Source organism: Vombatus ursinus, unplaced genomic scaffold (assembly GCF_900497805.2).
Source record: "Vombatus ursinus unplaced genomic scaffold, bare-nosed wombat genome assembly UNPS02014884.1, whole genome shotgun sequence".
Classification (NCBI taxonomy): Eukaryota; Metazoa; Chordata; class Mammalia; order Diprotodontia; family Vombatidae; genus Vombatus; species Vombatus ursinus.
The window spans coordinates 4,753,142-4,771,989 of NW_020954662.1; the positions used below are offsets into that span (position 1 = coordinate 4,753,142).

At 47.6% G+C, this 18,848-nt stretch overlaps 1 protein-coding gene across 2 annotated transcripts; it reads right to left on the minus strand.

Moving 5' to 3' along the window:
• Positions 1 to 740: 740 nt before the first annotated feature.
• LOC114028512 (lysosomal amino acid transporter 1 homolog) lies at positions 741 to 18,689 on the minus strand. Of its 2 annotated transcripts, XM_027842777.1 has the most exons (9): positions 18,612 to 18,673; positions 15,325 to 15,418; positions 8,191 to 8,385; positions 5,644 to 5,773; positions 4,761 to 4,848; positions 4,037 to 4,179; positions 3,427 to 3,519; positions 2,664 to 2,849; positions 741 to 1,324 (listed from the first exon to the last, which is right to left on the minus strand). In XM_027842777.1, the coding sequence occupies exons 3-9, from the start codon at positions 8,364 to 8,366 to the stop codon at positions 1,244 to 1,246; spliced, it is 897 nt and encodes a 298-aa protein (XP_027698578.1). In that variant the 5' UTR covers positions 8,367 to 8,385; positions 15,325 to 15,418; positions 18,612 to 18,673; the 3' UTR covers positions 741 to 1,243. The 2 variants fall into 2 exon arrangements, with proteins under 2 accessions (XP_027698578.1, XP_027698577.1); XM_027842776.1 differs by lacking the exon at positions 15,325 to 15,418 and having other exon boundaries at positions 18,612 to 18,689.
• Positions 18,690 to 18,848: the final 159 nt, after the last annotated feature.

Below are 18,848 nucleotides of genomic sequence, written 5' to 3' on the forward strand. Positions count from 1 at the left end.
GGAACCCCAACCTCCCCTCCTGGGAATAAAGGTTATCCAACCTCCCTCTCCTGGAGGCTCTCTGGGGAGGGGGAGCCCCTGACCCCTGAGGCAGCACATTCCAATCACGGATGGTTGTCATTGGCAGGATGTTTTCCCCAGGGTCCAACCACCATCTCTCTGCCTGTCTGCAATTCTCATCTGCTGCTTCTTCCAGGATTTTACCCTCCAGGGCCAAGCAAACCAGTCTAATCTGTCTTCCACAGGACAGGCCTTCAGACCCATGGCAGCTCAATCTTCTCAAACTACTGTAAAGTACTTTGTAAAATCAGTGCCTGGCCTGTAGTAAGCACTACAGAAATGTTAGCTATTGCTATTATTATTATTATTATTATTATTATTACTAATTATTCTCTCCACCAAAGCTAAGCATCCCTTATTCCTCAAATAGCCTGAAAGGCCCTTATTCAGGGCAAAACAGAAAGAGTCTAATCCCTTTTCCCCAGACCAGTCCTCCTCCTCCAGGTATGACACCCACAAACGATGCTCACAGGAGGCGATCTGCAGGAGCCCGGCCATGCTGGCCACCTGCATGCTGGCAGTCCACTGAGCTCCTGCCCATGAGTTCTGGTACTTCAATCCCAGAGTCTGCCCGAAGAGCTTTGCTTTTTCTCTTCCCCCAAGAGCAGCAGGGGACATACAGAGGGTTCGGGACAAAATGCCCCCCACCTCAGCTGGAATAAGAAATACAAACAAAGGGCTGTCCATTTGGATGGATTTTACTAGCAAATTTGGTGCTGGGTAAAACACAGGGGAAGGAGAAACTGCTAGCTGAGTTGTGGGGACCAGAGGCCAGCCCCTGGGGAGGTCAGGGGTTGGGGAGAGTGTAACCCAGCCGAGGGAGGGCCCGAGGGGATACATCCTGGTGATCTGACCCCAAATCCCTGCCCATGCTGCTCTGCCTGGGAGCCCAAGATCTAAGCTGGGGGGCCAGTGGGGTCTGGTCCTTGGGAAGGCAAGTCCTGGCTCACAGAAGGAAGGGAGCAGACTCACAGAGGCTGGAAGAAGTCTCAGGCAGGACGACAGCCAGAGACAGGAGAGTTTCAGGGCTCCCCTCTGCCCTGCTGGCCCTGGCTCCCTCCTTAGCACCTAAACCCATTCCGACCAGGGGTGGGCAGCACCACCATCTCCCTTCCACGCTCCTCCCCTTGCCCCGGTGTCTGCCTGGTCCTTTGGCCATCCTGGTCTTGGCCTTGGCACACGATCAGCTGGGATCCTGGCCCAGCAGGGGCTCTCTCTCAGCGGAGGAGGGCTGCTTTCTATAGATGAGGAACTGAATGGAGATCTGGAGGACAAAGTCAAGGATAGCCACAGGGCAGGGCCCACCTGGCTCCCGGCTGCGCTCCGCCCCATCCCCCACCTTGGGAGCTTCAGATCCTGGAATGTCCCCTGCTTCTCCCCTCCCCCCCTCTTCTCCTGAATAGCCTTTGCAGCAAAAGTCAAAGATCACCTCCTCCAGGAAAACCTTCCAGATTCCCCCCACAACCTCAGAGAACACCTCACTGACACCTCTCTCTAAATACAGTGATCACGAAACAATGAGCATTATAGTTATTTCTATGTCCCAGTCCTCTATTTGACTGCAAACTCTCTAAGGGAGGGACTGTTGCTTAACTTTTCATCCACCTCCCCAGGGAATGGTACTTCTCTCCCTCCCCCCCAAAATCACTCTGTATTTACTTCACAGAGGTTTATACCCCTCTGCTTCCATAAAAGAAGGTAAATTTGGGGGCAGCATCCTGTACAGGGCCCAGCACAAGCCTGGGCACTCTGTAAAGACTCACACGAGAAGGTTGAAGAGTCTGTGATTTCACTGGTTGCCTTTCCTGTCCCGTCCCCCACCAGAATCCCAACCAGCCAAGGGCTTAGCGAGTCAAAAGGCATTTAGCCAGCTTCCATGCTAAGTGCTGAAGACACAGAGAAAGGCAAAAACTGTGCCTGTCCTCAAGAAGCTTCCATTCTACTGTTAGGTGCTCCGAAAGAGGCCAGAGAGGCTGAACTCCACTTGCCCTGGATTACACAGCCCATACATGTCAGAAGATCCCTTTCCCTCCCCTAGCACTTGATACAGGCTACCTGGATCAGTAATGATTTATGCAAATGAGATGGAGGTTAGCTTGCTCCCTAAAGCACCGGCTCCACATGCCAGCTCCCTCTCCCCATGCCTGTCTCATGCTCCATCTAAAACTGGCATAGCACAGACTCCCTTTTTGTAGGGCAGGCTGGCACCTTCTCTGTAGCTTAGAGTCTTAGAAAGTTTCCTGGGGGCTCTGAGAGGTGAAATCCCCGGCCCAGGGTCACACAGCCAGCATGTGTCAGATGTGGGATTTGAACTCAAGGCCCTCTGCCTCCCAGGGCCAGCTGCTCATCACCCACTATACCACACTGCCTTTCAGGAGCTCACATTTCCATGTTGTTTTATAGCTTACAGAGCACTTGGCTCACACCAGCCCTGCGTGGAGGCCAGTCCACGTTATCGTCCCCATTTTACAGAAGGGAAACTGAGGCTCAGCGGGAATGATGGTCGTGGCTAGCCTCTTCTCAGCAGAACCAAACAGCCGCCCCCACGCGTGGCCCCAGGGTCCCCACCCCGTCTGCCTCTAGCGGCTAACGCTCAAGGATACGATGACGTCCAGCAGCAGCACGCCCAGGCTGCCGATGAGCCAGGGGAGGTGGTGGAGCAGGAAGCTGCTCTCGGTCTGCCCGGCCTCGGGGTTCTTCAGGAGCACGCTCAGCCCGTACATCATGTTGCCCAAGATCACCAAGGCAAAGAGGGAGTAGGAGATACCCTGGGTGGACTTCCTCCGGAACTGGAAGAGCAGAAGGGGCCAGCTAAGCCCGGGCCCACCCAACTGGCTTCGTGCCCTCTGAGGAAGGGTCTCCCCACTAGTTAAACCAAGGGCAGCCACAGATCCAGCAAGGAACCGATGCTTTCAGTGACTGTGGGGCCCAGGAACCTGATTCCCAATCTCTCAGCCCCCAGAGCAGGCTCCCTTTCCACCTCCACTAGAGCCCCTCTGCACAGACTGGGAAGAAGCCAGTCCACTGGGCCCAGGCCCCAGAGCTCGGTCCTTCCCCAAGTCAGTCCCAACCGGTCTCCAGCATCTGTCTCTGAGGCCATGAAGACGTCAAGGCCGTTCTGGGGGAGGACGCTATCACCTTGTAGACCCAGACTCACTCTGGCGGTGAAGAGGCCCCACCTGATTCTGACGATCACCCTTCCCTGGGAGTGGAGCACGCCCCTGGCAAGACAGCCTAGACAGCTGACCAGACAGCCAGCGGCAGACGGAAGGGCGCTTTGGAGGACAAGGAGAGCACGCAGATGGACACAGAAGGCAAGAGGTGGCGTCCCGGGGCAGCAAGGCCCTTCCCCACAACGGCACTTACGTTGGTGTAGATCTGGGGCAGACGAGACGTCAAGTACAGCACGCTGGAAATGGAGCCGATGGTGAAGCCAACGATCTCCTGCTTGGTGAAGGGCTGGGGCAGAGGGAAGGAGACAGAACCAGACGTTAGGAGGCCTAACATTCCCAAATAAAAACTCACATTTCATCAGATCCCAGCTCTGGGGCTGGAATTCAGAGGCCCCCAGATCTACCCCAAAGCCCAGGGAGGTCACCAGACTCGCCCGAGTCACAGGGCTAGTAAGTGACGAAGCCAGGATTTGAACCATGTCATCTGCGCCTCCAGATCTCGGGCAAGATATTCTCCGAGACCTCCGCCAGCCCTATGTCTACGATTCTGTAATTTCCCCAACAAGTGAGTTTGAGCTGGGATCTGACTCCAAGTGTAAAGCTTTATTTTTGGCAGACTGGAGTCATTCTGGGTGTTGGGGGGGCCCCCTGACTGACCTACCTCTTTTTAGGGAGTCCCACTGCTCCACGGCTCATTGTGGACCAGAGACACTGCCTGGGCTCAGAGTGCCCACCACCCCTCCAACCCTTCCCCCATCAAAGGTCATTTCCCCTTAACCTCCCTCCCGTCACTTGGGACTTACTTTATCAGCGGGCTCTATATTCAGGAGCGTCCTGCTCCGGAAGACCTCCTGTGGGGATGAGGGACTGAGCTGCAGGAGGAGGGGGCTGGCTGACACTGCCCCAAAGGAGATGAACAGGAAGACTGCGTTGATGGGGGCTGATACTGCACACAAGACAAGACTGGGGATTAGAGATTTGGGCCTCGTCCCTCCGACCTGCTCGATGAGAACGTGGGTGGGAGCAGCGGGACTTCAAAGGGACACGCCTCTGAGTGGAAATTTGGGAGACTGAAAAAAGATAGGCTGGGGAGTGTTTAAACTGAAATTCTGCAGACTTAAAAAAAAGAGTTGGGGGAGAGTTTCATCTCATCAAGAAACTGGGTGGTGTTGGGCAGAACAGAGCAAGGCCAGGGAGAGGGGCTTATATCAGAGAGCAAATCCCACAGAGAACATCAAAATCAAGAAAGAAAAAGAAAAAAGAAAGGAACAGGAAAGGAAGCCCCAGGCGAGGGCCCCAGATGGTCCTGGAGGATTAGATCTACAACAAGTAGATCTCTAGATCTATAATAAGTAGATTTCTCAAGAGTTCCCTATCTTAGGAGATAGAAGACCTCAAAACCACAGAGAGGGCCTTTGAAATTTCTCCTTTAGACCCAGAGAATGGGCCGTGTGGTTCTCTCCCTCCCAGTCACTGTCGGGGCCTCAAATGGCAGAACAGTCCCCACTTCCCCCACCCACCACTCACTTAAGGAGCGCCGGTTTCTGAACTTGTAGTAGAAGTAGAGAGATATCATTAGGAGGTCAGCCAGCACATAGTAGATGGCAGTGTAGGTCTGCAAAAAACCCAAGACATCAACTAACTCTCATTTATAAGGCACAGATAGGTTTCTGAGCCTCAGTGACACCCTCACAGGGAGAGGGGAAGGGGGGAAGGATGATGTTGGGCTCTCAAAGGGAAGGTTGGTGGAATGGAAGCCTGGGCACATGGGGAAGGCTTGGACCATGGGCCTAGTGCCAAGCTGTACATCTATTGTACAGAGACCAACCTGGCTAAGTTTGTACAGACTGATCCCCAAGATGGCAGCAGAGAGATGGGTTTTTCCCACCTGACATTAAGAAAGGAACTATGATTTGCCTCGGTATCCACTTGGAATCAGGATGCCTAGGTTTGAGTCCGAACTCTGCCAAGGGGCCCTGGGTAAGTTGCTTGCCCTCTCTGGACCTCCCTTTACTCATCTGTAAAATGCAGACAATAATATTTACACCACCTCCTTCACAGGGTGGTTGTGAGTAAAGGACTTTCTAAGCCTCAAAGTTTTACACAAGGGAGGCCTGAGAAGGTGGACACAGCTATTAAGTATCCAGAGAAGGACCTGAACTTAAGTCTTCACCAACTCTCTGAATTCCTGGCACTTTCCACCTCAAGACCTAGACTTTAAAGACTGGCACAACCAGAAGAGGAAATCGGGGCCCACATAGGTCATCATTGGCCTTGGCAGACCTCCCAGCCCTGGGCTCTTACCCCAGGCTCCCCTCCCCCATGCCCCCACCCTACAAGGCTGGACCCAGGGACATTTCATCCCTGCCCATGCTGCCAGGTCATCTCAGGACCAAAGATGAAGGGATACCTGCAGAGGTAGCTGACTGGCGAGGAAAGAGCCAATGAGGTTACAGGAGTCTCCGCCTAGCCAACCCATCAGGAACCAAACGGAGATGGCCTGGTCCATGTTGCCTGTCCTGCAGGCCTTGATGTACTGGCTGTGGAAGAGAGAGAAGGCCATCACCTTCACTCGAGAACTGCTCCTCCCTCACCCAGTATCTTCTGATCCCAAACCTTCCCGCGTACCGCAGTGACGTCAGAGCTGACTCTGCTTTAATAAAGAGGTTCAGAGGTGCTAGCCATACCTGGGTTCACAGATTCATTGATCGAGAGCTGGGGGGGACCTCAAAGGGTCTCCAGTCTAACCTCTCATTTACAGATGAGGAAACTGAGGTTTAGATAGGGGACGTGACTCAGGACAAGTCAGAAGGGCTCTCACAGGCTGTCTGGTCCAACCTGTGCACAACCTCCCCCCCACCCATTTTGCAGATGGGGAAGTAAAGGAAGCAGCCTATGGTCACCCAAATAAGAAGAACTGAGATTTGAAGCCAGATCCTCTGACTTAAAGCCTGGCACTTGATTTCCACAGTGACACACTGCCTCTCTATGGAAGAAAGACCATTCCAACGAATGCATAAAGAACAGATTATAAGGGGAATACCTGTGGGATGAGCATTACATTAGTCCAGTGGGAGTGAGGGCCCAGACTTAGAGTGGGAGCCACAGGGACAGGGAGGAAGGAGTGGATGAAGGGGGGCCCCAGAAGCAGATTCAAGTCCCGGTAACTGACCGGATATAAAAAGGAATGGAGAAGGGAGGTCGGGGCTGTCCAGTAATGGTCCTAAAGTCATCAGGTAGCAGAAGGTTCTTGAGAGCAGAGGAGTCAAACATGCAGCCCCAGGGCCTATAACACCCTCAAGTGCAGCCTAAGCCAGATTCAAAGGTAACTGGGAAATACTGAACAAGACAAACAAAAATGCAACAAAATGTAGATAATATTACTACGTGATTATCTAAGTCGCTGTGCGTGTATGGTTTAGTGGCCCCTATTTCTCTTAGAGTTTGACACCCCTCATGTAAAAGACCTGGAAGACTTCACCATCACAGGGTGGAGTGAGGTGGGTACGATGTTCCCCCCCATACAAGTTAGGCTAATTTGTCCTTAAAATATATCACAATCGTCTTGGAGATTTGACTGGCTCAGAGGACTAAGGCTGAGGCATAGCATCCTGGTCATCTGAACATAAAGCAGCCCAGACCCAAGGGGCTGGAGCCCCTTCCTAGCCTTCAGACCCTAGATCACCTCAGTGAAAAAAGCTGAGCTCATATGAAGCAAGGCTTTGTCTTACATGAGCATCCTTTCCCAGATCTGAACACCCTCCTCCTACCATGGCTAAGTAAATCTTTTGTTAACTGTTTAAAACAAAGGAAGTGAGGCTAGAGATGCAGAGAAGGTCACTCCCCCACTCAAGAAGTTTCAATGGCTTCCTATTTGCCTCTAGGATCAAAACAAAACTCTTCTGTTTGGAATTTAAAGCCCTTCACAACCTGGCCCCAGTCTACCTTTAAATGTCATAACAGGGCTGCTAGGTGGTACAGTGGATATAGCACTGGCCCTAGGCCCTGAAGTCAAATCCAGCCTCAGATACTCTCTAGCTGTGTGCCCCTGGGCAAGTCACTTAACACCAATGCCTCCAATGATAATAATAATGATGATGATGATGATGATGATGATGAAGAGGGTGATAAATGTCATCAGAAATATCAGGAAGAATCCAAAGAGCCTCTATCTCTCCACCAGATTCCCAGAGTTCCGCAAGCTTCCTGGCACGCAGTAAATGTTTAATAGATACTTTTTGACTAACTTTTTCATTCATTCATTCAGGATGGAAATAGTGAATGTCAGAGGGCTAAGATGAAGAAGTCTTTTGCCATTCTCCTTCCAGGCTCGACTTCAGACATGATCAGGCAAGGGCAGGCAGAGGCCACAGTAGCTCAGAGATGCTGAGTGACAGGTGAGAGAGCGCAGGTACCATTTCAACGCTCAGGCTGAGGTTGATGCTGACGGGGAGGGGGAGGCTGAGGCAGGGAGAGGGAGGAGGTCACAGCATCACAGAATCTTAGCACTAGAAGCGTATCTCCCCCAAGCTGGCCCTAACCAAGAATTCTGTCTACAGCATTCCTCACGAGTGGGCATCCTGCTCACCGTGTGCTGGGATGGAGGGCTTCACTAGCTCCCCAAGCAGCTCATTCTACTGCAGACTGAATCCAATGGTTGGTCACTGACACCAGGCCTAATTCTGCCTCTCTGTACCCCACCTCCCCCACTGCATCCCAGTTCTGTTTCTTCAGGACTGACCCTTCTCCACTTGACAGGCCTTCATATATTTGCAGAAGGCAGCCAGAGGCCCTTCTGTCCTTCCTCCCTCCCTCCCAAACCCCACAAGGCGTTTTCTCTTCTCTCGGCTAAGGCCCCCTTCTCTTCCCCAGATTAAGAGTCTGTATGTCCTCAGCACAAGAGAGGCTGACGGTCACTGCTGGCCGCACTGGCTAACTGGTCCCCAACTCGACTTACGGGAAGGCAGCCGCAATAAAACAGACTATTGAAGTCAGGCCCAGGATCACGCTGGCTAGGTCCCACCCATCCTGGGCACACTCGTTGAACAGATCCCAGATCCAAGGGGAGCCATTGGGACAACTGGAGAAGTTCTCTGCGGCAAGCACGTTGGAGCCAAAGTTCTTCCAGACCATGGTGGGGGTGGAGAAGATTCTGAAAGGATCAAAGGAGTAAACATATATAAATCTTAAAGTGCTATATCGATATTATAGGCAACTAGGTAGATCACAGTGCTGGAGTCAAGAAAGCCTACACTGCAATCCAGCCTCAGATTCTTACTTAGGGGTGTGACCCTGGGCATGTCACTTAAGCTCTGTTTGCCTTAGTTTCCACATCTGCAAAATGGATTTAATAACAGCCCATACCTCCCAGGGTTGTCATGAGGATAAAATGGGATAATAATTACCAATTGCTTAGCATAGTGCCTGGCACACAGCACTTTATAAATGTTGCTGTTGTTATTATTGTAATTACACCAAAGTTTCCTGTAAAATGAGGATTTTAACACCTACTTTATAGGGTTAGTGTGAGCATCAAGTGAATAACATATGTGAAAAGCTTTGCAAACCATAAAGTGCTATATGAATACCAGGTGTAATTATGATTATGATTATGACTGAAAGGACTTCCAGGTTAGGGCAAGAAGGCACCAGAGCCTGGAACCAGGCCCTCCAAGGCTTCTGGGGGTTAGGGTTAGGGGCAGATGAAGAGGGCCACTTCTCTAAATCCCAATCTTGACCTCATCTGCTCTCTAATCAACCCCTAGTGCCCGAGCCCTCTCAAGAATAATCAGATTAAACAGACACCATGGCTAACCCAGTCAGGATGGAAGAAAGAGATAATCAGTCCTGGATACAGACCTAAGGAACAAGTTGTAACTCACCTTCCTACTTAGCAGTGTAAGGATGATAGGTTTGGAATCAAAGCCTGGCTCAGGCCACTTGCCATCTGTGCTGACCCTTAGCACAATTTCCTTAGGCCTCAATATCCTCATCTTTAAAAGGGGGATAATGAGAACATCTCCCCCACAAAGTAGAGGATCAAATGATTTGTAAACAGTTAACTTAATCTGCTTTTGCATGCCAGCACAAGGCTTGGTGCTGGGATACAAAGTCAAGTGTGGTCACATCACCAAGCCTAAAGCTCACAATGTGTCAGGCACAGTGCCAAGTGCTAGGGATACAAAAAAGACAAAAAACCACATAGCCCTAAGCAGACAAAAATCAAACCTCCTTTACCCTCAGGGAGCTTCCATTCTAACAGAGGAGATCAAATATACAAATAAGCCCCTATTTAGGTGTGACTTCTTTTATTACTGAGAAGCAGAGTGAACAGAGAGCCTTGGGTTCAAATCCCTCCTCTGACATGTAGGCTGGGTGACTCTAGACAAGTTACTTAGTGTCTTGTGGTCTCAGTCTTAGAGTAAGACTCTACGTTAATCTGTATCAGTGGGGTGCATTCCCCAAGCCATGAAATCCTCAGTGTGGTCCAAAAGCCACTGTCATTCACTGCCCTGCAAAGGCGGATCCTTCAGTTGTCCTCCCAGCCCGAGCTGTCTGGATACCCCATGCCCTCCAGAGCCACGAGGTCTATTTCCCCTTAGCCCCAGCTCTCCCATGGGCTCTTCCTCCTCCTTCACCTGGGAGAGTCAGGGGAGGTTTACAGCATTTCTCAATGTTTGCACATACTCCTTCCACAGGGACATCCAAGGTCTCAGTCATTAGTGACCCTAGGAAACTGCTGAAGCTGGGGTCATGTGACTGTGTCTGGTTGTGAAAGAAACCCTGAAGCAGCTTCCTCTTTGTCCCCAACTTCTTGTGAGGAGTTTCTTAGGAGCTCAGGGCAGCTACAATGCTCCAATCATTGGAAGCTGCCTTTCAGCTATGCAAGGAGTCAAGGGGTGGTGGGTGGCTGGGGAGTCTCTAAGATGACGGGATTGAGCTAGAAGATGTCTGAGGCCTCTTCCAGAGCCAAATCTATAATCATTGGAACAGGGACAGATCCCACAAATCAGCTAGTCCAATCCCCTCATTTTAAAAAAAAATAATTTGTTTCAATGAACAAAAATCTATTTTATCTCCCCAAATGGAAAACAAACAAAAAAAAAGTGAAAAGAAAACCCGTGTAATGAACATTCAAAGTCTACAAAACAAATTCCCAAATTGGCCAAGTCCAAAAGTATGACTCAATCAGCCCCCTCCATCCACCCCCTCTCCATGAGGAGGTGGGCAGCAGACTTCTCTCTGGGGCCTCAGGAATTGTGGTTGGACAGTGCATTGAGCAGACTTCTCAAGGCCTTCAAATCAACCCCTTCACTTTACAGATGAAGGAACTGAAGCCCAGACAAAGGAAATGGCCTTTCTAGGCTGACACAGGCAAGCAGCAGAGCCTGAATTTGAACCCACGCTCTCTGCTTCTGAATCCATTGCAGTGAATCTCAAAGAGCTATGGATGAGTCAGTTCTAGTGCCTGTCCTGTCTAGAGGGCCTCTGATTGTTACACAGCCTTGCCCTGGGAGGGATCAGGCACCAAAGAGGTAGGAAAGATTCAGTCTTCTTTCCATTCCCATGGAGCTGACATTTGGAGAAGGGCCTGAGATCCTCAGCAAAGACAATCACAGAGAGCACCCAGCCTTGAACCTGGACTTCTACAGATATCTTTTCCATTTCCATTGTCATTTTTTATAACATTATGAAAAACATAACATGACCACAATAAATGCTCATAGTTCAGAAACCGAGACAGTGTGACCTCACGGATAGAGTGCTGGACTTTGCGGGCAGCAAGAACTGGGTCCTTCCAAGCCCTCTCTGACACAATTTACCAGGGCAAGTCATTTAAAAGCTCTTAACCTAGGGGCAGAGCCATGATGGCAGAGAAAAAGCAGGGACTCGACTAAGCTCTCCCCAAAACCCCTCCAAAGACCTTTAAATAACACCCTAAAACAAATTCTGTAACAGCAGAACCCACAAAATGCCAGGGTGAAGCAATTTTCCAGCTCAAGACAACTTAGAAGTTCGACAGGAAATGTCTGTCACACCAGGGTGAGAGAGGAGCACAGTCCAGTGCACGCCGCACCAGCAGCAGCACCAGCACCAGCAGCAGCACCAGCACCAGCACAAACCAGCCTCAAGCAAACCAGGAGTAAGGCTTGGGAGTAACTAAATCAGCAGCGGCAGTGGATGTTTCCAGAGGTCTTAGCCCACAGACAGTAAGAGGGTTGAACAACTGGTCAGAAGGAGATTACAGGGGTCTCTTTACACTGAGGCAGGACTCTGTTGCTTTGCCCATACTCTGACCCAGACTGCAGTCCTGGGCAGCAATCCCAGGGCAAGGAGGAGCACCAGCACACCAGAGTTTGCAGCCTCAGTGGAACAGGAATCCTCATCACAGTTCCAAGGCAGAAAAGAGTGCTTGTGGTCACTCATAGACCAGAGCAAAGGCCAGGAAAGGAGTAAACACCTTGCCCTTGATCATACCACCTTGGGAGAACTGAAAACTTACAGGTCCCTAGAAATATCTCTGAAAACAGCTGCACAAAACCCCCGAAGCTTGGGACAGTACATTCTCCACATTGGAAGCAGACCCCTACTTTAACAAAGAGTTTATAACTCACATAATTGGCTGGGAACATGAGCAAACAAAGGTGCAAAAAAAGTCAGACCACAGAATCTTTTTTTGGTAACAAAGAAGATCAAAATGTACAACCAGAAGAAGACAACAAAGTCCAAGCCCCTACATCCAAAGCCTCCAAGAAAAATATGAATCAGTCCCAGGCCATTTTTGGAAGAGCTCAAAAAGAATTTTGAGAAGCAAGTAAGAGAAGCAGAGGAAAAACTGGGAAGAGAAATGAGAGTGATGCAAGAAAATCATGAAAAAATAGTCAATAGCTTGCTAAAGGAGACCCAAAAAAATACTGAAGAAAATAACACCTTAAAAGATAGCCTAACCCAAATGGCAAAAGAGGTCCAAAAAGCCAATGAGGAGAAGAATCCCTCAAAAAGCAGAATTGGCCAAATGGAAAAGGAAGTCCAAAAGCTCACTGAAGAAAATACTTCCTTAAAAATTAGAATGGAGCAATTGGAAGCTAGTGAGAAATCAAAGACATTGTAAAACAAAACCAAAAGAATGAAAAAATGGAAGACAATGTGAAATATCTCATTGGAAAAACAACTGACCTGGAAAATAGATCCAGGAGAGATAATTTTAAAATTATTGGACTATCTGAAAGCCATGATCAAAAAAAAAAAAAAGCCTAGACATCATCTTTCAAGAAATTGTCAAGGAAAACTGCCCTGATATTCTAGAACCAGAGGGCAAAACAGAAATGGAAAGAATCCACTGATCACCTCCTGAAAGAGATCCCCAAGGAAACTCCTAGGAATATTTTAGCCAAATTCCAGAGTTCCCAGGTCAAGGAGAAAATATTGCAAACAGAGAGAAAGAAACAATTCAAGTATTGTGGAAACACAATCAGGATAGCACAGGATTTAGCAGCTTCTACATTAAGAGATCAGAAGACTTGAAATATGATATTTCGTAGGGCAAAGGAGATAGGATTACAGCCAAGAATCACCTACCCAGAAAAACTGAGTATAATCCTTCGGGGAAAAAATGGACATTCAGTGAAATAGAGGACTTTCAAGCATTCTTGCTGAAAAGACCAGAGCTGAACAGAAAATCTGACTTTCAAATATAAGACTCAAGAGAAACATGAAGAGGTAAACAGGAAAGAGAAATCATAAGGGACTTACTAAGGTTGAGCCGTTTACATTCCTGCATGGAAAGATGATATTTGTAACTCATGAGACTTTCATCAGTATTAGGGCAGTTGGAGAGAAAAAATTATATGTATGTATAGATAGATAGATAGATAGATAGATAGATAGACAGACAGATAGACAGATAAACAGATGGATAAATAGAAGGCACAGGATGAGTTGAAGATGAATGGGTGCTACCTGGAGAATAAAATTAAGGGGTGAGAGAGGATTATACTGGGAGAAGGAGAAAAGGAGAGGTAGAATGGGGTAAATTATCTCACACAAAATAGACAAGAAAAGGCTTTTTCAGTGGAGGGGATGGGGGGGAGGGAAGGTGAGAGAGAATGAGTGAATCTTATTCTCATCGGATTTGGCTTAAGGAGGGAAAATAACACACACACTCAATTGGGTATGGAAATCTATCTTACCCTACAGGAAAACAGGAGTTGGGTGGAAGGGGAGAAGAGAACAGGGGGATGATAGAGGAGAGGGCAGATTGGGGGAGGAGGTAATCAGAAGCAAACACTTCTAAGGAGGGACAGAGTCAAAAGAGAGAATAGAATAAACAGGGGGCGGGACAGGATGAAGGGAAATAGGTGTTCTGCATGACTACACACATAAAACCTGTATCAAATTCCTTGCCTTCTCAATGAGGGTAGGTGGGGAAGAAGAAACAGAGAAAATTTGAAACCCAAAGTTTTAAAAACAAATGTGAAAAAAAATTGTTTTCACATGCAACTAGGAAATAAGATATACAAGATGGGGTACAGAAATCTATCCTGCCCTACAGTAAAGTAGAAGGAGAAGGGGATAAGAGAAGGAGGGAGAGATAGAAGGGAAGGCAGACTAGGGGAAGAGGTATTCAGAATGCATGCCATTTTGGGGTGGGGAGAGGGATGAGATGGGGAGAAAATTTGGAACTCAAAATTTTGTGGAAGTGAATGTTGAAAACTAAAAATAAATTAATTTTAAAAAATTATAATTGAGCAAGTAGAAGCTAATGATTCTATGAGAAATCAAGAAACAATAAAACAAGACCAAAAGAATGAAAAAAAAAATAGAAGATAATGTGAAATATCTCATTAGAAAAAACAACTGACCTGGAAAAAAAATCCAGGAGAGATAATTTTAAAATTACTGGACTTCCTGAAAGCCATGATCAAAAAAAGATATATTGTGCTTTAAGAAATGATGAGCTAGATGCTCTCAGAAAAACCTAGAGACTTACATGAAATGATGCAAAGTGAAATGAGTGGAACCAAGAGAACATTGTACACAGTAACAACAATATTGTAAGATGATCAAGACAACTCTGAAGGACTTATAATGAAAAATGCTATCCATTCCCATAGAAAGAATTGATGGAGTATGAATACAGACCAAAACATACTTTTTTTACTTTCTTTATTTTTCTTGGGTTTTTAATTTTGGTCTAGTTTTTTGTTTTTACAACATGACTAGTATGAAAATATGTTTTGCATGACTACACACGTATAACCTGTATCAAATTGCTTGCCTTCTCAATGAGAGGGGTGGGGAGGGAGGTAGAGAATTTGGAACTTAATTTTTAAAATGAATGTAGAAAACTGTTTTTACATGTAATTGGGGGAAATAAAATACTACATTAGAATGAGAAAAAATAAAAATAAATCAAAAAACCAAAAAAGGAAAAAGTTCTTAACCTCAGGTTCCCCATCTGTGAAATGGGAGAAAATTAATGATAGCATCAACCTCACAGATCATCTCGAGGGTCAAATCAGGTGATGTGATGTATATACAGTGATCAGAGAAAACGGAAAAGAATCTATATGTTCTAATATTTATTGCAGCTCTCTTTAAGGTGGCAAAGAACTGGAAAAACTGCGGTGATGCCCATCAACTGGGGAATGACTGAAAAAGCTGTGGTATATGAATGTAATGGAATACTACTGTGATATAAAAAATGATAAACAGGTTGGTTTTATAAAAACGTGGAAAGACTTGCATGAAATAAAGCAGAAATGAGCAGAACCAAGAGAACGTCGAATATAGTAACGGCAATATTGTTCAAAGAGTAACTGTGAACGGCTAAGCTATTCTGAGAAACATGATCAGCTACAAAGGAAAATGCTATCCACCTCCAGAGAAAGAACTGATATATGGAAATGTATATTGTATGGTTCTCTCTCCTCCTCCTCCTCCACCTTTACCTCTCTCTCTCTCTCTCTCATAAACACACATACATGCATATATATAAAATGTTGGCCTTCTCTAATGTTGGGTTGGGAGGGAGGGAGGGAAACAACTTAGAACTCAAAATGCAACAAAAAATAAATAAAAAAAAAAACACCTTGCATGGGATCCTTGTGTATGTCACTCTTTAAAGCATTCGCATCAGAGAAGCTACATCTTGAAGCTCCAGCCACATTAAAAAGTGTTAAACACTAAAAAATAAAACAAAAACAATTAGGCTCTTAATAAATGCCTGTTCCTCAAAGAGGGGGTGGGGTGTGTCCTCTCCTCCCCCAGGATCCTTCTGGCTCTAGGCAGATTATCAAGCCTCGGACCACTGCTTTTTTTCCTCTCCTGCCTCATTCTCCTTTCTCTGAACACTATGGAGACTCTAAAGGCCTCTGGGCCAGTTCAGAGCATAATTCAGCTTCCAGGGCACACCAAAAGGCTGGTTTCTGAGTAAAAGGTAAGATGGGGTTTTCCTTAGAGGTTCTTGTTAGCCTCTTCCCAAACTGGTAGGAGACAGCAGTGAACCTTAGAAACTCTGCTTTTTACCTTGGAAGTTCATAAAAATACAGAATAGGAGTTCAGAGGTCATCGAACTCAAAACCCCCACTCTTCCCCACCTCGTTTTGTAGCTGAGGAGCTTCTCCTAGAGTGGACATTCACTATATTCTCCCCTCAATTAAAAGATGTGCAGTCCCTTCCAAGTGTACTAGTCTGAAACCTGAAACTCCAATCCTCTCTCCAATACTTCTCCGGGGAATTTAAGAAGGTTCTGTATTATCAGGCATCTCATTCCAAGCAGTATCAGAAACATCTCCTTCAGGGAAATGTCTTCTTCAGTAGACTGAACCAGAAAACAAGCCTCGGAGGACTTACCCCTTTTATGCCTGGAACTCCCTAGAGGCCCTTCTGCAATGGAATTGTGATTGCCTCAGTGACCCACTGTACTTAAGCCTAGCTCCATTCACGATTTATCTTAATAACAGAATCGAGCATGTATATAGCACTTTACCGTTTGTAATACACTTTATATATATATATATATATGTATATATATATACATATATATTAATTCATTTGACTTTACTCTCAGGAACCTCTCACATACATCCTTTTATCCATCTATGCTCCTGCCTCCTTGGCCCTCACTCTCTCCTTGTTCAGTCCCGTCTGACTTTTCATGACCCCACTATGGGTTTTCTTGGCAAAGATACTACAGTGGTTTGCCATTTCCTTCTGCAGCTCATTTGACAGATAAGGAAACTGAGGCAAACAGGGTTAAGTGACTTGCCCAGAGTCACATAACTAGTAAGTGTCTGAGGTCAGATTTGAACTCTAGAAAATGAGTCCTCCTGGCTCACTATCCACTTCCCCACCTAGTTGTACCTTCTGCAACGACTTCCAAATAAAACAGCCCTCCCTGGCCCTCCACTTCTCAATTGGTATGGTCTCCTCCATTAGAAGGGCAGCCCCTAGAGGGCAGGTTATCTCCTCACATTTGTATCCTCAGGGCTGTGCACTCTGTAAGTATGTCAGTCAATAAACATTTATTAAGTGCCTACTATGTGCCAGACACTGTGCTAAGCTCTGAAGATACAAAAAAAGGCAAAAGACAGTCTCCTGCCTTCAAAGAGCAAACAATATGGGGGGGGGGTCTATGACAAGCAAACAAATATGTAAAAACAAGCTATATACAGATTAAATAGGAAATACTTGGGAGAGTAAAGGCATTTGAACTAAGAGAGGACAGGAAAGAAATTCCTGTAAAAGAGGGATTTTAGTGGGGCCTTGAAGGAAGTCAGGGAGGGTAACAGATGAGACAAGGAGGGAGAACATTCCAGGCACGAGCGACAGCCAGAGAAAATGCCCAGAGATAGGGAGATGGAGGACTTTGTTTATGGAACAGCAAGGATCTAATAAAACCAGGACCTAATAAAATGACTTTCATTTATATTTTTCACTCAAACTTTTCCTCCATAGTTTACATTCCCACAGAGTTGGTGGTGGTCTTTTTGGAGATCTCAGCACAGTCCAGAGACTATTCCCTCAACTGTGAGAGTCCAGCTCCATTACTGTGCACCTGTCCCCCAATAACTAGGTAGCCATGGTGATCCCTCAGTACCAATACTCAACTGCACACACACACACACACACACCCCCCACAATGCTCAGCACTGTCTAGACCCTCACCAGGATGATGCCTGAACAAAGTCACTGAGGGTTTAGAAAGCCCAGATCCAATGCCAAAATCCTGGATCAGCCCTATACACAATGGGCCTGGGCTGCAGTTTGGAGGAGTCTAACCTTAAAATCCCTGTCTAGCCTTTAGAAAAGGCAAGGGATGGAGTATACCTCATTTATTATAGATATTTGAGGTGTCTGCACACATGGCCTGCACACAACACTCTTGAGTATTGCCCAACAGATTAAAATGAAATTGGGAAATATTTAACAAAATAAGTAAAAATACAATCGAACATAGATAATGTTCACATGTTTTTATCTCTCCCCATTAGAGTGTAAGCTCCTTGAGGGCAGGGGCTGTCTTTTGCCTCTTTTTGTAGTTCGTTGAATCAGCACAGTGCCTGGCACACAGTAGGTGCTTAATAAATGTTGACTGATTATCAGGCTTTCTCACACTCCTGGATTCTGCTGCTTAAAAATTCAAGGTAAGAGGCTGACTTCCTTATGTGACTTGATGTTTACAATACATCTGGAAATGTGCCAGCACATCCTTACCAGACAGCTTAGGCACGCTCATTAATACCCTGCTTGGCTGATGGAAGGGACGGGGAAATGGGGGTGGGGTGACAAGAGGCCCAGGACTTCTGGGTCCCCAGGACTGCCCTCCCACCCCTGCCGGATTACTGGGTCCCTTCCGGGGGGATAAATGATAACCTAGCCTGGAAGTTTCAGTCCTTCCCTGCCCAGGAGGCTGTGCCTCCAGGCTGAGACAGGCATAAACAAGACCTAAGTTGGAATCCTAGCTCAGGGAGACTCCAGGCAGATCCCTTTCTGTCCCTGGACCTCAGTTTCCTCATCTGAAAAAAGAAGAATGTTGGACCAGAGACTCCCTTCAGGTTGCTTTCAAGTCCACATGCCGGGAGGCCAGTGAAGGGTCTCGGGGCGCGGGGGTGGGAGGTGGGGGTTGTTGCCTGTTTTCTTCCCGGGACCAGGGGGGTCCGAAGAGCATCAAGCCCGGGTATTCGAGGACTCAGGCCATCATCCTACCTACCCCTCCAGGGCTAGCTGCAAGCCCCGGATCTCAAAGCGCTTACAATGCCTCCTCCGAAAGAAGAGTAAGTGAAGCCCTGGGAAGGTGGGGGAGCAGACTGGGGGGTTCCCGGGCGTCCGGGGCCGCCCCGCCCTGAACCAGCCGCCTCACTCCCCCCAACGTACCGCTTAGACGGCTCCGACCGCAGCAGCTTGGGCTCTCGCAGCCCGGCCCGTCGCAGCCCAGCCTCTCGCAGCCCGGCCCGGCTCTTGCAGTCCAGCGGGCTCCGGTCACCTGACTGCAGCCGTCCCTCCGCTCCGCCCTCCGGGAGGTGCCGTCGCTCCGTACCTCCTCCTCCGTTTTCTCCTCCTCCTCCGCCTCCGCATTCTCCTCTGTCCGGCTCTTTATAGACAGTCCCTGGG